The following is a 15,884-nucleotide window of genomic DNA, read 5'->3' as shown; positions in this document are numbered from 1 at the left end:
GCTGCTTGCAGAGCAAGCAGCTTATGGGCATTAGAAGATGCTGCTGCATGCTGGGGGTGCAGCTGCCGGCATCCCTGCTCACCTTAAGTGAGGCAGCAAGGATGGCTGAGGCTGTCTCCTTTGCCCGCAGGCACTGCTGCGGGTCACTGACAGCGTGAACTCCCACCTGCCTGCAAGAGAAGCCGAGTTAGAAACACCAAGTGAGCGCGGTCCTTCCAGCTCACGCCCCACAGAACGCTCAGCCACGGGCATCTGCTGCCCGGCTCCCCATAGCCAAACCGGCAGAGGACGGTCCCCATATGGCAGCCCCCACGGCCCTACTGTGGCAGCTCTGCTCACATGCCTGGGCAGCTTGCTGGCTGCGGCTCAGCCTCATCCTGATGACAGCTGGCCACCAGCAGCAAGTTGCAGTGTGTGATGCGGCAGTGGCTCCTGTGGAGGACAGAGAGCTGTAGGCAGGGGGCAGATACCTGTAGGCTAGGGGCAGGGCAAGCACCAGGCAAGGCCCTACCTGCCTCCAGTCACCACAGCTTTCCCCTGGGAGAGGTGGCCTTGGCACAGCAGTACTCTGTACACAGAGCTGCTCACTGGGCTGGTTGGGGTCGGCAGGCCCTCACTGGGATGTCTCTTCACTTGGGGACATACCTTGGCTTGCTCATGCTATGCAGCCAGGATGTGTTCCTACTGGACAACAATATCCTCCCCCCTGCTTCCCGCCATGTCCTATCACTACACTTGCAATAAGTTTATTCACCTGAAGTTTCTAAACTCCCTTGAAATATCGGAAGTTCGCAATGAGGTCTCCCTGCAGCCTTCCCTTTTCTGGGCTGAACAATCCTGGAAAACGCATGTATATGTATATATATGCGTATGTATGTATGTGTATATACATGCATATTTACAAAACAAGTGATTTCTTCCCCCCCACCAAGTTACGCGCAGCCTGTCCCTGAGCAGTGTCTGCCCCCTCCCTGGCCAGATCCGCACAGTTTTATTTGCTTTTGTATGATGTCATATGGTGTGAGTGCCCCTTCCTGTTCCTTGTCCCCTCCCAGCCCCCTCGCTGGCAGGACAGTAGGAGAAGCTGAGGAACAGAAACATCCTTGGCTCTGTACATCATGGCTCAGCAACAACCAAAGCTCTGATGCGCTATCGGCATTCTTCTCCTAAAGCCAAAACATGGCATCACACCAGACACTGTTAAGAAAATCAGCTTCTTAATTTTAGTCTAGACAGATCAACAGGAGGAAAGGAAGATTTGCTTTTCCAGAATAAGCAACAGAGGAAAGGTCAAGAACAAGTGAAGAAACAAACAAGCTAAAGCTATCAACCATTTCCAAAAACATTTTGATGAATTAAAACCTACACCACCGAAAACACGTGACTTGAGTCTAACTTCATTTCTGCTCTGAAAAAATCACTCTGTCTTTTTCTAGTTCCTTCTTAAGTTTCTTGTTTTATTGTACCCTGCTCTCAGCCTTAAACTCATTTATTCTCACTAACAAGGAAGGACATGTTAAGGAAGTAAAGGTTGGGGGCACCTTGGGTTGTAGTGACCACGAGATGGTGGAGTTCAAGATCCAGAGTGGAAGAAGCAAGGTAAAAAGTAGGATTGCTACCCTGGACTTCAGGAGAGCCAACACTGGTCTCTTCCGGGACCTGCTTGGCGCTATCCCGTGGGCTAGGTGTTAGAAGGTAAGGGGGCCTTTGAGAGCTGGTCAGCATTTAAACAGCGCTACTTCCAAGCTCAGGATCAGTACATCCATCTGACTACGAAATCGGGAAGGGGTGGCAGGAGACCTGTGTGGATGAGCAAGGAGCTCATGCACAAACTCAAAGGGAAGAAGAAGGTCCATGAATGTGGAAAAAGGGTCTGACCACTTGGGAATAATATAGGAATGTTGTCATGGCCTGCAGGGATGTGATGAGGAAAGCTAAAGCCACCTGGAATTGAATCTGCCTAAAGTGATAACGGATAATAAAAAAGGCTTTTTAAAGTAAGTTAACAGCAAAAGGAAGACTAGGGAGAACGAGGGTCCCCTACTAAGTGAGGGGGGTGTTCTTGTAACAGGGGGATGCTGAGAAGGCAGAGTTACTGAATACCTCCTTTGCTTCTGTCTTCAGTGAAAAGGCTCTCCCTCTGGAATCCCAGACCCTGGAGGTTAGTGAGAGGGTCTGGGGAATGGGAGACTTCCCTTTAGTCAGGGAAGAGGTGGTCCGTGAGCTCCTAGGTGACACTGAGTTCCATAAATCCATGGGGCCTGATGGGTTGCATCCACAGGTGCTGAGGGAGCTGGCGGAAGTGATTGCTGAACCGCTCTCTCCATCATCTTAGAGAGGTCTTGGAGAATGGGGGAGGTCCCTGAAGACTGGAGGATAGCCAGTGTCACTCCAGTCTTCAAAAAGGGCAGGAAGGATGATCCAGGTAGTTATAGGCCAGTCAGCCTCACCTCTGTCCCTGGAAAGGTGATGGAACAGGTTGTGCTGGATGCCATCTCCAAACAATTGGAAGAAAAGGAGGTTATCAGGAGTAGCCATCATGGGTTCACCAGGGGGAAGTCATGCTCAACCAACGTGGTAGCCTTCTATGACATTGTCACTGGCTGGGTGGGGAGAGGGCGGTAGATGTAGTCTACCTTGATTTCAGCATGGCATTTGATACTCTTTCCCACAGCATCCTTATAACAAAGCTGAGGAAGTGTGGGCTAGATGAGTGGACGGTGAAGTTTGAGAGCTTGCTGGATGGCAGAGCTCAGAGCATTGTCATTGGTGGTGCAAAGTCTGTTTGGAAACCTGTAACTAGCGGCGTTCCCCTGGGGCTGGTGCTGAGTCTGGTCTTGTTCAACACCTTCATCAATGACCTTGACAAGGGGATAGTGACCACCCTCAGCAAGTTTGCTGGTGATACGAAGCTGGGAGGATTGGCTGACATGCCTGAAGGCTGTGCTGCCATTCAGTGAGACCTGGACAGGCTGGAGAGCTGGGCAGTAAGAAACCGGATGAGGTTTAACAAATGCAAGTGAGGAGTCTTGCACCTAGGGAGAAATAATTGCATGCACCGGTACAGGCTGGGGGAAGACCTGCTGGAGAGGAGCTCTGCTGAGAGGGACCTGGGCGTCCTGGTGGACGACAGGTTGGCCATGAGCCAGCAGTGTGCCCTTGTAGCCAAACAGGCCAATGGCATTCTGGGGTGCATTAAAAAGAGCGTGTCCAGCAGGTTGAGGGAGATGATCCTCCTCATCTACTCTGCCTGGTGAGGCCTCATCTGGAATACTGTATCTAGTTCTGGGCTGCTCAGTACAAAGAAGACAGGGATCTCTTGGAAAGAGTCCAGCGGAGGGCCACAGAGATGGTGAAGGGCCCAGAGCATCTCCCCTATGAGGAGAGACTAAGTGAACTGGGTCTGTTTAGCCTTGAGTTAAGAATGCTGAGAGGGGGTTTGATCCAGGTCTATAAATACCTGAGATGTGGGGTCATAGTTGTGATGCTGGTCCCCTTTCGGTAGTGTGCGGGGACAGGACTAGGGGTAATGGGAAGAAACTACAGCATAGGAAGTTCTGCACGAAGAACGAAGAAGTGTGGAAGAACTTCTTTATGGTGAGGGTGACAGAGCACTGGAACAGGCTGCCCAGGGAGGTGGTGGACTCTCCTCTGGAGATATTCAAGACCCGACTGGATGCCTACATGTGCAACGTGGTGTAGGGAGCCTGCTTTGGCAGGGGGATTGGACTCGATGATCTCTAGAAGTCCCTTGCAACCCCTACAATTCTGTGATTCTGTGATTCTGTGAGATGTGGATCCTCTGGGGGACAGATGGCCATAGGTATGGGACAGGACGGGCACTGTATTCTGAAAATGTCAAGGGACTTCTCCTGGTGTGGAAGCCTAATGGGAAGTGGGAGACTTATAGGCACCTGGATGCCAACACTGCCCCTTCAGCAACAGCTGTCCCAAATGTTTCAGAATTGATTGCTGCTCTACAGAAACAGGCTCCTGCCTTTCTGGCTGCTCTTGATGTCTAAGACAGGTTTCTTATTGTCCCCTTGAGGAAGGCGGAGGACAGTCAGTTTGCATTTACTTGGAGGGACTGCAGTGCACATTCAGCTGATTACCCCAGGGGTACAAACACTCACCCACTCTGGTGCTCAGAGCATAGGCACGGAGGATGGAGAAGATTATGTTGGACCACGGTGTCCGGGTTTGTCCCTATGCTGATGACATCCTCATATGGGGGAATGATGTCTTTGTGGGAATACCCAAGACTACACAGTGTGGCACCTGAGGAGCCCCGATCCAGCTGGGACACTCTTGGTGTCCTCTAGCCAGGGCTTCAGAGACCTTCAACCCTTTCATCACAGGCCACCTCACACACACAGCAGCTCAGCCAGCTCACACTTTGCAAGCGAGAAATCACCGTGCCTTGCACGCCCACGCTCTCTGCACTTGCTGCCATCACTGACACGGGGATCCACTGCTCCATTCTCTGATCCCAGTAGCTGCACAGAGACCAAACGTGCACAGACCAGACAGCACTCAGCCAGGATAGGGTTAAGGGATAAGGTTTAATCAGATTTCTACATATACAGGATTGGGTGTTTCATCTCTGGGAGCTATTCTACAACTACAGGACAAGGGGAAATGGACTTAAGATGAAAGAGGGTAAATTTAGGTTGGATGTTAGGGGGAAGTTCTTTACTAGGAGCGTTGTGAGGCCCTGGAACAGGCTGCCCAGGGAGGTTGTGGATGCCCCGTCCTTGGAGGTGTTCAAGGCCAGGTTGGATGGGGCCCTGGGCAACCTGATCTAGTAATTGTGGAAGGTTGGTGGCCCTGCCAGGCGGGGGGGTTGGAACTTCATGATCCTTGGGGTCCCTTCCAACCCAGGTCATTCTTTGATTCTGTGATTTAGTTTTTTGTCTCCTGGAGCTGCCTGGTGTTTGCAGCCTCCTGCCTTTCCTCTTGCTGTCCCCTGATGCAGCAGCAGCAGCAGCTGCAAACTCTGCACAGAGCCCGAAGTGCCATCCTGATGACAGCTGGCATCTGTCGGCGAGCCGCTGCGTGTGGTGCGGCAGCGGTACCTGTGGGGGACAGAGAGTTGTAGGCAAGGGGCAGAGGCACGGCCCTGCCTGCCACCCACCACCATGGAATTTCCCTGGGAGGACTGCACTGCATGTGGCAGGGCACGGAATGCCGCCAGGCTCCGTGCCACTTGGTGGGCCACCTGAGCTCGGTAGGCCCCTCCCTGGGATGGCTTTCTGCCCGGGGACATACCTGGATCATCCTCCAGTGGATCTCTGAAGGACACAGACTTCTCTGTATCTCTTCTGCCCTCTGCAGAAACCTGTGTGGGGACAGCAAAACCACAGCCCTGTAGGCTCCTGCGCAGCAACATTCCAGATGCCAGGGCCCCATGGAAGAAGGATACCTCCCTCCTGGCTTGTCAAACATGCCCCTGGCTTGAGGGAGATGTTATGGAGGGGATGTCCACCCTTGTGCACAGAAGATGGCTTGAAAGGGGACAGCACCAGGCATCGCCCCACAGTGTACACTCTGGCATAGCTCCTGCCTGTGCTCTGATTTCACACCTGGTGCTGACCAAGTGCACTTTCCTCACCTTCTGTTCATCGCCTGTAGTTTCTGGTCCTTCGCATGCATCCACAGGGGAAGTTGAAGGCGTGGTCTTGACTTCATCAGATGAGGAACCTGAAATGCTTGGTGGTACACTTACTTCTCCCTCACACTCTGGCAGGAAGAAGGGTGTTTCACTGGCCACCTCTTCGTCCTCAGGAACTGATGCAGGGAAAGGCTCAAGCAGTCCTGCAGGCCCATGACCTGCGTCCAGAACAGAAGCTGAATGCCCTGTTTCTGCACTGTCCTGTGCTGCTTCGGGCATGCTCCTGTTTGGCCAGCAGATGTTCCAGGTGGACAAGATCTGTTCCTTCCTCACGTCAACAGAAATTCTCAAGGTTGCTGGGTGTACTGGAGAACGCCCATAGGCCTCAATGCTGATCTCTATGGGATCTTGCAATTTTGGTGCTCCTCCCAGAGCTTGTGTGGATGATTCTGGAACAGTCATTGCTGCTGCTTCTTTTTCTTCTTCCTCACATGCTGACAGCAGTGGTTCTGTGTTGGCCTCCTCTAAACAGTGCTCAGTCTCAAAAGAATCTGACTTATCCAGATCTGCTGGCACCGATGCATGCAGAGGCTCAAGGTATCCTGAAGGCCCAGAAGCTGCATCCAGAACAGAAGCTGAACACACCTTTTCTGCATCAACAGATGCGGCAAGACACGCACTCTGCAGGTCACCACATGACTGTCCTGCAGTTTCTGTCTCAGCAATCTCTTCCACATCATGCTGTGCATCCCGCACTCCAGCATCCCAGGACTGGAACATCAGGGCAGGAAACCAGCCCTCCACCCTCGATGTTGTGGTACAGAGGTTCAGCATTCCCTGGGCAGTGTCAGTGGCATCAGCACTGTCTTCGGTTGCTTGAGACCTCAGCAGCCTGGGCATGGTCATGCTGTTTGGCTGGAATGCGTTCGAACTGGACAGCATCTGTTCCTTCTTTGCTTCATCCCGGATTCTCCGGATTGCTGGATGAACTGGAGGACATCCATACTCCTTCCCACACACCTCTCTGGAATCTTGTAATCTCTGTGCTTCTCCCAGAGATTGGTTGGAGAACTCAGGCATGGGTTCTGCCACGTTGCTCTCCTCTGGAAAGCATTCAGCCTTGGAAGAAGTTGAGTTCTCCCCATCTTCAGGATTGGTTGCTGGGAAGGGCTCGAGGTGTCCTTCAGGCTCAAGGTCTGCAGCCAGAGAAGCTGCACATACAGTGTCTGCCTCAACAGATAAGGCAAGAGATGCGCTCCACAGGTTGCCAGATGACCGTCCCGTGGACTCCTTCTGAGCAGCATCTTCCAGCTCCTGCAGCTCAACCTGCACTCCAGCATCGCTGGTTTGGGAACCGCCGGGGGCAGGAATCTGTCCCTCAGCCCTGGATGTCACAGAGCATACGCCCAGTCTTCCCTGAGCAGAGCCAGCAGCGCTGGCACCGTCTGCTGCCGCTCGGGGCACGAGAAGCCTGGGCACGCTCACAGGGTTTGTCCAGCCGGTGTTGCGACTGGACACCTGAGGTCTTCGGGGAAGTGTTGGGAGTCTGACGCTTCTAATGCCGCTGGTGCATTCTCTGCCTCGCGCAGCAGGTGCGCAGGCTGCTGCTTGCAGAGCAGGCAGCTTACAGACATTAGAACGCCGGGGTGCAGCTGCCGGCATCCCTGGCCGCCTTAAGTGAGGCAGCAAGGATGGCTGAGGCTGTCTCCGTTGCCCGCCGGCACTGCTGCGGCTCACCGACAGCGTGAACTGCCACCCGCCCGCCTGCAAGAGAAGCCGAGGAGAAACACCAGGTGAGCGCGGTCCGTCCCGCTCCCGCCCCACGGAGCACCGAGGGCAGCGCTCATGTGGGCGGTCCCCGCGCCACGCGGGAAGACGTTCGGCCTCGCCTCCCTCGGGCTCCCTACCTGTGCGCGGCGGCTCCCGGAGGCCCGCGAGCTCTCCGGGCCGGGCAGCGGCGGCAGATGGACGCCGTGGAGGGACGAGCCCGGGCTCCGGCTGCCCGGCGGCACCGCTCGCGGCGCCGTGCGGCCCACCTGTGGGGAGAAGGAGGCGTGAGATGGAGGTGGCCAGGTCGCCACCGGCGGCCCGGCCGAGCCCGGCCCCGCTGCTCTCCGCCTGCCTCACCTGGCGGCGTTCCTGCACGCGTGGCAGCCCTGCGTTGGGCTGGGAGTCGTCCTTCTCGCGCTTCTCGCTCATCTCCGCGTCCTCGCACAGAGGCACAGGGAAGCACCCAGGAGCTGCTGCCTCCTCACGGAGCCGCTGTCCTGAGAGTGAGCGGCACTCCCTCCAGGGGACGCTGACCCCTCAAGGCAGCCCCGCGTCACAACGGCCTTCGGGTTCGATGCCGGCCCGCGTCACAAAGCCCCGGCGCGGGGCTCCCCTCGGGCATCTCCACGGCCGCCACCGGACCTTTCCCAGCGGCGCCATCGCTGTCGCTGACGGGCTCGCCCTCGGCTGCGCTGGGGCCGTGGAACCGGCTGGAAGCGGCCGCGTCCGGCACGGAGCGGCCCCTGTCCTCGTCTCGTTGCCCAGCCTGGCCAAGTACCCCCGGCCCAAGCGGCTCGTCCGCACCTCAGCCCTTTCTTCGTGTTGCAGTTCTCCAGGACCCGTTTAGAGCACGGATCTGTCGCGCTCTGTGGAGGAGCCTGTGCTGGAGTAGATGGATGTGGCCTGAAGGACTGAGGCTGCAATCCGTGGAGAGCCACCTGAGGAGCAAAGTGCTGGACGCAGCTTATTTCTCTAGAGATGAGCACACTGTGGAGCAAGAGTTGTGGTGGGAGCTGCACCTCATAATGAGACTCATGATGGAGCAGTCTGTGCCAGAATAACTTTTCTCCTTGGCTTGAATCCAGATTGATTCTTGACAAACTGCAGTCTGTGTGAAGTCCTCATAGGATCACTTTGGGAAGGAGTGCATCCCAGAGGAGGGGCTTCATGCTGGAGCTGGGGACAAGGTGAATGAACCAGCTGCAGAGTTGAAGCTTCATTATGTGTCCACAATACCTAATTTCCCAGTTCCTGCAGTCAGTTTATTTCTTAAACAGCTCATGGCTGCCCCAGGGCACATAAATTTCAGGATATGTTTCGGAGTAGACCTTTGCCTAATTAGCTATCAACTTGGGGACTTAAAAGGAATGTGAATTATTTAGGCCACTGTTGAATAAAGAGGTTATGAGCTAAGTTTTGTCAAAATACTGAGAAACAGCTTCTCACATCAATTGCATTTTCACAGAATCACACAGAATCACAGAATGGCTTGGGTTGGAAGAGACCTCAAGGATCATGAATCTCCAACCTCCCCCACCACAGACAGGGCCACCAGCCTCCATGTTTAATACCAGACCAGGCTGCCCAGAGCCCCATCAGACACCTTGTACACGTCTAGAGATGGGGCATCCGCAGCCTCTCTGAGCAGCTGTTCCAGCACCTCACCACTCTAGTAGCAAAGACCTTCCCTCACATCCAACCTAAATCTTCCCTCCTTCAACTCCTGGCTTGTCAAACATGCCCCTGGCTTGAAATGCAATCCTCTTCAGCTTGCAGCATTTAATTGGTGTCACAGATGGGGTCCCCATTCAGAAGGTGCTAATTGACAAGTGAAACAAGACTGGGACCCAGGAATGCACAGGCTTGAACTGATTGAAAGTTCCTCCCTCCTACTTCCTCCGTGTTGTGGTACTTCCTGCTGAGCAGGGCAGCAAAACCACAGCAGATGGGTGAACTCATGAGTAGCCGGTACTGTGTTGAACTAAAGTTGATTAAAAGTTCCTCCCTTTTCATGTCATAGGTACTCTCCCCTGAGTGGGGCAATGAAACCTGAGTAGCTGATACTAAGCACGGAAGGAGGGATGGGCAATTCTAATAGCCTGGAGCGTATTTTGAAAATGTTGTGGGACTTCAGTTCTTGTCTTGCTCTGCTGGGGCTTGACTGGGCAAGACATAATTGGTAGAACCCACAGGCAATATGTGAATGGGCAGCAGACTTAAGGGCAGAATGGAAATATTACTGAAGAAAAGGGAAAGCATCAGTTTGTGCAGTACTCGGGGCAGTGCTGGTCACAGCTCCGGAGTGCCGTGGGCAGCAATGATTCTCAGGAGCCAGCATTACCTCCTCCTTGCAGGAGACAGTAGGAAAACTACAAGAGCAGCTGGTTGAGGAGCAGCAGCAGTCTCAGTAACTGGAAGTGCTGATGAAGTGCTTGGGGAAGGAAAAGGAGGGGCCTTCTGCCTCAGCTCTATCCCAGCACCCAACTAGCACAGGCTCAGGATAGGCTCAGAAAATTCATCCCTCCAGGCTAGTGAGACCTCAAATTAAGGTGGAATACAACTGTGATGAGGAGCACAGGGGACATCAGCTGACCATTACAAGCAAGGAAACAATGTACTCACTGGAGAAGTATAACAGGAATGCTAAGCAGATGGAGACAGAATATGTGTAGAGTTTCCCTATTGGGGGGGGAACTGTGTACTGTTAAGTGAGAAGGCAGAAGGTTTCTTCCTAACCACCAGGAACAATCAAGCCCCACAACCCCTGTCCCAGAGGGCAGCTTATTGGGCAGGAAGAACCATGAGTAAAAGGCCTTGAGCTGGGGATTTCCAGGTCCATTATGAGTGACCAAACCAGCAAGGATTTAGAAATTCTTTTCCACAACTGGAAGGGCAAACCAGGCAAGACTCTCCCTCCGTCTGCTCCCTAGGAGCAGACCCTACACATCAAAACCACATCAGAGCTAACTCCTTCTGCTTTCCCCTCGTGAGTTACGTTCAATCCAGGGACTGGAGTGGGAAACTGCCATTCCAGTGTGTGTTAAGCAAGGGGGGAGATGGGACACATGGATACTCATTAACCCTTGCACATGAGAACTGTTAAGTTGTGGATGATGGTGTAGTTTAGGGAGTCTCCCCCCAGTTCCCCATTCGGCTAGTCCAACTCATAGACTACTGTGTATATACCCAGCCCTACTTCTGTCCAAGACAACAGACATGAAGCCCATCCTATAGTAGATGAATTACACAATCAAGGGATAATAGCACCTGCAAACTCTCCTGATGACTCTCCTGTATGACAGGTGTGGAAGCCTAATGGAAAATGGGAGACTCACAGGTGCCTGGATGCGAACACTGCCCCTTCAGCAACAGCTGTCCCAAATGTTTCAGAATTGATTGCTGCTCTACAGGAACAGGCTTCTGCCTTTCTGGCTGCTCTTGATGTCTAAGACAGGTTTCTTATGGTCCCCTTGAGGAAGGCAGAGGACAGTCAGTTTGCACTTACTTGAGGGACTGCAGTGCACATTCAGCTGATTACCCCAGGGATACAAACACTCGCCCACTCTGGCGCTCAGAGCATAGGCACGGAGGATGGAGAAGGTTACGTTGGACCACAGTGTCCAGGTTTGTCCCTATGCTGATGACATCCTCATATGGGGGAATGATGTCTTTATGGGAATACCCAAGACGACACAGTGTGGCACCTGAGGAGCCCCGATCCAGCTGGGACACTCTTGGTCTCCTCTAGCCAGGTGCCTGGTTACAGACACAACAGCACTCTCCCACCAGGGCTTCAGAGGCCCTCAAGCCTTTCATCACAGGCCACCTCACACACACACACCAGCTCAGCCAGCTCACACTTTGCAAGCGAGAAATCACCGTGCCTTGCACGCCCACGCTCTCTGCACTTGCTGCCATCACTGACACGGGGATCCACTGCTCCATTCTCTGATCCCAGTAGCTGCACAGAGACCAAACGTGCACAGACCAGACAGCACTCAGCCAGGATAGGGTTAAGGGATAAGGTTTAATCAGATTTCTACATATACAGGATTGGGTGTTTCATCTCTGGGAGCTATTCTACAACTACAGGACAAGGGGAAATGGACTTAAGATGAAAGAGGGTAAATTTAGGTTGGATGTTAGGGGGAAGTTCTTTACTAGGAGCGTTGTGAGGCCCTGGAACAGGCTGCCCAGGGAGGTTGTGGATGCCCCGTCCTTAGAGGTGTTCAAGGCCAGGTTGGATGGGACCTTGGGCAACCTGATCTAGTAATTGTGGAAGGTTGGTGGCCCTGCCAGGCAGGGGGGTTTGGAACTTCATGATCCCTGAAGTCCCTTGCAATCCAGGTCATTCTTCAATTCTGTGATTTAGTTTGTTGTCTCTGGGAGCTGCCTGGTGTTTGCAGCCTCGTGCCTTTCCTCTTCCTGTCCCCTGATGCAGCTGCAGGTGCAAACTCTGCGCAGAGCCCGAAGCGCCATCCTGATGACAGCTGGCATCCGGCGGCGAGCCGCTGCGTGTGGTGCGTCAGTGGTACCTGTTGGGGACAGAGAGCTGTAGGCAAGAGGCAGAGGCACGGCCCTGCCTGCCACCCACCACCATGGAATTTCCCTGGGAGGACTGCACTGCATGTGGCAGGGCACAGAACGCCGCTGGCCTCCGTGCCACTTGGTGGGCATGGCTTTCTGCCCGGGGACGTACCTGGGCCATCCTCCGGTGCATCTCTGAAGCACACGGAGCTCTGTGCACGTTTTCTGGCCTCTGCAGAAACCTGTGTGGAGAGAACAAAACCACAACCCAGTCTGTCACTGCCCGGTGATGCTGTGGGTGCCACGCGCCCAAGGAACGGATTGCCTTTCCAGGCCCCTTTGCTTGAAGGTAAGGCAGGGGTAACAGAAGGGTTCTCCACCCTAATGCGTGGAGCTGGCTGGAAAGGAGACAGCACCAGGCATCTTGCCACAGCGCAAGCTGCAGGCACCTCTCCTGCCTCTGCCTCAATTTCATGCCTGGTACCAACCACACACGCCTTGCTCACCTCGTCCTGAGGGCCCACATCTGCTCCCACACATGCTGACACCTGCTCCTCAGGCCTGGGATCTGCAGCCACAGATGATGCTGAAGATGTGGTCTCCACATCAACTGATGAATTATCAGATGTGCTGGGTGTTAAACTGACTGCCTCTGATGAAGTATCTTCCTCAGAGTAATAATCCCAGTCTTCCTCCACAGCATCCACTTTTGAAGTGCAAAGACGGGAGGGCAGGTGGATGCCCTCATCTGTCTCTGCAGTGTCTCTGGTATTCAGCATGCTCTCAGCAGTGCTAGAAGAACTGCTGCTGTCATCGCTGGAGTCTTCTTGCACAAGTGGCAGTCTACCAGCCAACAATTGGAAATCACCAATTTCATGCCTGGTACCAACCACACACGCCTTGCTCACCTCATGCTGAGGGCCCACATCTGATCCCACACATGCTGACACCTGCTCCTCAGGCCTGGGATCTGCAGCCACAGATGATGCTGAAGATGTGGTCTCCACATCAACTGATGAATTATCAGATGTGCTGGGTGTTAAACTGACTGCCTCTGATGAAGTATCTTCCTCAGAGTAATAATCCCAGTCTTCCTCCACAGCATCCACTTTTGAAGTGCAAAGACGGTAGAGCAGGTGGATGCCCTCATCTGTCTCTGCAGTGTCTCTGGTATTCAGCATGCTCTCAGCAGTGCTAGAAGAACTGCTGCTGTCATCGCTGGAGTCTTCTTGCACAAGTGGCAGTCTACCAGCCAACAATTGGAAATCACCAATTTCATGCCTGGTACCAACCACACACGCCTTGCTCACCTCATGCTGAGGGCCCACATCTGATCCCACATATGCTGACACCTGCTCCTCAGGCCTGGGATCTGCAGCCACAGATGTTGCTGAAGATGTGTCCTCCACCTCAGCAGATGAATTATCAGATGTGCCGAGTGTGACACTGACTGCCTCTGATGCAGCATCAGAGTCACACTCCCAGTCTTCCTCCACAGCCTCTGATGTCGAAGGGCAAAGACAGGAGGGCAGGTGCACACCCCCATCTGTCTCTGCAGTGTCTCTGCTATCCTGCTTGCTCTCTGCAGTAGCACTGCTGCTGTCGTTGCTTGACTCTTCCTGCTCAACTGGCCATCTAATAGCCCACATTCGGGAATCAGCAGAGTCAAGAAACCAGCCATCAGCCCATGATGTTGTGGGCTGCGTGTCCGGCACGTCCTGAGCAGCACCAGCAGTGTTGGAAGCATTATCTCTTGCCTGGAGGCTTTGCTGCCCGCAGCTTCTCAGACTCTTTGGCCAGGAAATATTCCAGCGTGACATGATGTGCTCATTTCCATCCTCGTCAAGAATTCTCCAGCGTACTGGGATCATAGGATACCCACGGGCCTGCCAGTTGATCACTCTGGGATCTTCCGATCTCTCTGCTTCTCCCAGAGCTTCTGCAGAGGAGTTAGGCGTGACAGTAGCTAGTCCTTCACTTCCTCCTCTCTGAGACACTGACAAGAACAATATTGTTGCATTGGAGTCCACTGCAGACAACGCAACCTCAGAATATGAGCTTTCTGTATCTTCCGGCACTGATGCAGGCAGAGGCTCAAGGAGTTCTGCAAGCCCAGGACCAAAACGCAGAGGAGATCGTGAACACACAGTATGTGCCTTAGAAGGGACAAGTGAGGCAGCCTGCAGGGTGCCAGATAACTGTCCTGAAATTTCTCTCCCAGCGCTCTCTTCCAGTTCTTGCTGCAAATCCTGGACTAATACATCCCTGGCTGGGGAATCATCAGAGGCAGAGGAGCATTCAGTGTTGGAAGAAGTTGAGTTCTCCCCATCTTCAGTACCGGTTACTGCCAAACTCTCGAGGTGTCCTCCAGGCCCAGGCTGTGCAGCCAGAAGAGAAGCTGCACATACAGCGTCTGCCTCAACAGATGAGGCAAGAGATGCGCTGCACAGGTTGCCAGATGACTGTCCCGTGGATTCCTTCTCAGCAGCCTCTTCCAGCTCCTGCAGCTCAACCTGCACTCCAGCATCACTGGTTCGGGAACCACCAGAGGCAGGAATCTGTCCCTCAGCCCTGGTTGTCACAGAGCCTATGCCCAGTCTTCCCTGAGCAGTGCTGGCAGCGCTGGCACCGTCTGCTGCCGCTTGGGGCATGAGAAGCCTGGGCACACTCACAGGGTTTGCCCAGCTGGTATTGCGACTGGATACGTGTGGTGTTTGCCGAGGTCTTCGGGGAAGTCTTGGGAGTCTGACGCTTCTAATGCCGATGGTGCATTCTCTGCCTCGCGCAGCAGGTGCGCAGGCTGCTGCACCAGAACGCCGGGGTGCAGCTGCCGGCATCCCTGGCCGCCTTAAGTGAGGCAGCAAGGATGGCTGAGGCTGTCTCCGTTGCCCGCCGGCACTGCTGCGGCTCACCGACAGCGTGAACTGCCACCCGCCCGCCTGCAAGAGAAGCCGAGGAGAAACACCAGGTGAGCGCGGTCCGTCCCGCTCCCGCCCCACGGAGCACCGAGGGCAGCGCTCATGTGGGCGGTCCCCGCGCCACGCGGGAAGACGTTCGGCCTCGCCTCCCTCGGGCTCCCTACCTGTGCGCGGCGGCTCCCGGAGGCCCGCGAGCTCTCCGGGCCGGGCAGCGGCGGCAGATGGACGCCGTGGAGGGACGAGCCCGGGCTCCGGCTGCCCGGCGGCACCGCTCGCGGCGCCGTGCGGCCCACCTGTGGGGAGAAGGAGGCGTGAGATGGAGGTGGCCAGGTCGCCACCGGCGGCCCGGCCGAGCCCGGCCCCGCTGCTCTCCGCCTGCCTCACCTGGCGGCGTTCCTGCACGCGTGGCAGCCCTGCGTTGGGCTGGGAGTCGTCCTTCTCGCGCTTCTCGCTCATCTCCGCGTCCTCGCACAGAGGCACAGGGAAGCACCCAGGAGCTGCTGCCTCCTCACGGAGCCGCTGTCCTGAGAGTGAGCGGCACTCCCTCCAGGGGACGCTGACCCCTCAAGGCAGCCCCGCGTCACAACGGCCTTCGGGTTCGATGCCGGCCCGCGTCACAAAGCCCTGGCGGTTACGACAGCCCACTGTGACAGCCCTCCGCACGTGCCTGGCAGCCGGCTGCCTGTGACTCAGCGTGGTCCTGATGACGGGCCACGAGCGGTGAGTGGCAGCATGTCGGGGACAGATGGCTATAGGCAAGGGACAGGGCAAGCACTGGGCAATGCCTTGCATGCTCCCCGCCACCACAGCTAGTTGAACTCAGTTGTTCCTTTCTGTGATGTCTCTCCACCCAGTTGTGGACATATCTGGGCCATCTCCTGACGTTCTGTGCTCCTCCTGTGGACTCTGCAGAAACCTGTGAGGCAAGAGCAAATCCACAGCTCTGTAGGTTCCTGGCCAGCAACACTCCACAAGTTCCATGTTATCTTCTGGCTTGTCAGACGTGCCCTTCACATGAAGGCAAGCCAAGTGTTATGGAGAGGATGTCCACCTTTGTG

General features: G+C 54.9%; 2 protein-coding genes across 2 annotated transcripts; both read right to left on the bottom strand.

The window, feature by feature from the left end:
• Positions 1-4,543: 4,543 nt before the first annotated feature.
• Positions 4,544-7,810, bottom strand: LOC146758919 (uncharacterized). Its single transcript, XM_085511933.1, has 3 exons — positions 5,612-7,810; positions 5,269-5,338; positions 4,544-5,075 (listed from the first exon to the last, which is right to left on the bottom strand). The coding sequence occupies exons 1-3, from the start codon at positions 7,808-7,810 to the stop codon at positions 4,903-4,905; spliced, it is 2,442 nt and encodes an 813-aa protein (XP_085368059.1). The 3' UTR covers positions 4,544-4,902.
• A 3,579-nt stretch (positions 7,811-11,389) lies between these two features.
• On the bottom strand, positions 11,390-15,681 carry LOC146758918 (uncharacterized). The gene has a single exon (XM_085511974.1). It carries the CDS (start codon positions 15,280-15,282, stop codon positions 11,737-11,739), a length of 3,546 nt encoding a protein of 1,181 aa, XP_085368100.1. The 5' UTR covers positions 15,283-15,681; the 3' UTR covers positions 11,390-11,736.
• Positions 15,682-15,884: the final 203 nt, after the last annotated feature.

This window comes from Coturnix japonica, chromosome 11 (assembly GCF_054131305.1).
Source record: "Coturnix japonica strain WE chromosome 11, WE-NBRP24, whole genome shotgun sequence".
Taxonomy (NCBI): domain Eukaryota; kingdom Metazoa; phylum Chordata; class Aves; order Galliformes; family Phasianidae; genus Coturnix; species Coturnix japonica.
The sequence above is the reverse complement of the archived record's forward strand: the minus strand, read 5'-3'. Positions and strand labels throughout refer to the sequence as shown.

Excerpts from the sequence above, each read along its gene's own strand:
- LOC146758919 (XM_085511933.1), bottom strand. The coding sequence starts at position 7,810 with ATGAGCGAGAAGCGCGAGAAGGACGACTCCCAGCCCAACGCAGGGCTG. Across the intron at positions 5,339-5,611 it reads CTACAGGCGATGAACAGAAG|GTTTCTGCAGAGGGCAGAAG; the intron begins GTGAGGAAAGTG and ends GTCCCCACACAG. Across the intron at positions 5,076-5,268 it reads TCCACTGGAGGATGATCCAG|GTACCGCTGCCGCACCACAC; the intron begins GTATGTCCCCGG and ends TGTCCCCCACAG.
- LOC146758918 (XM_085511974.1), bottom strand. The coding sequence starts at position 15,282 with ATGAGCGAGAAGCGCGAGAAGGACGACTCCCAGCCCAACGCAGGGCTG.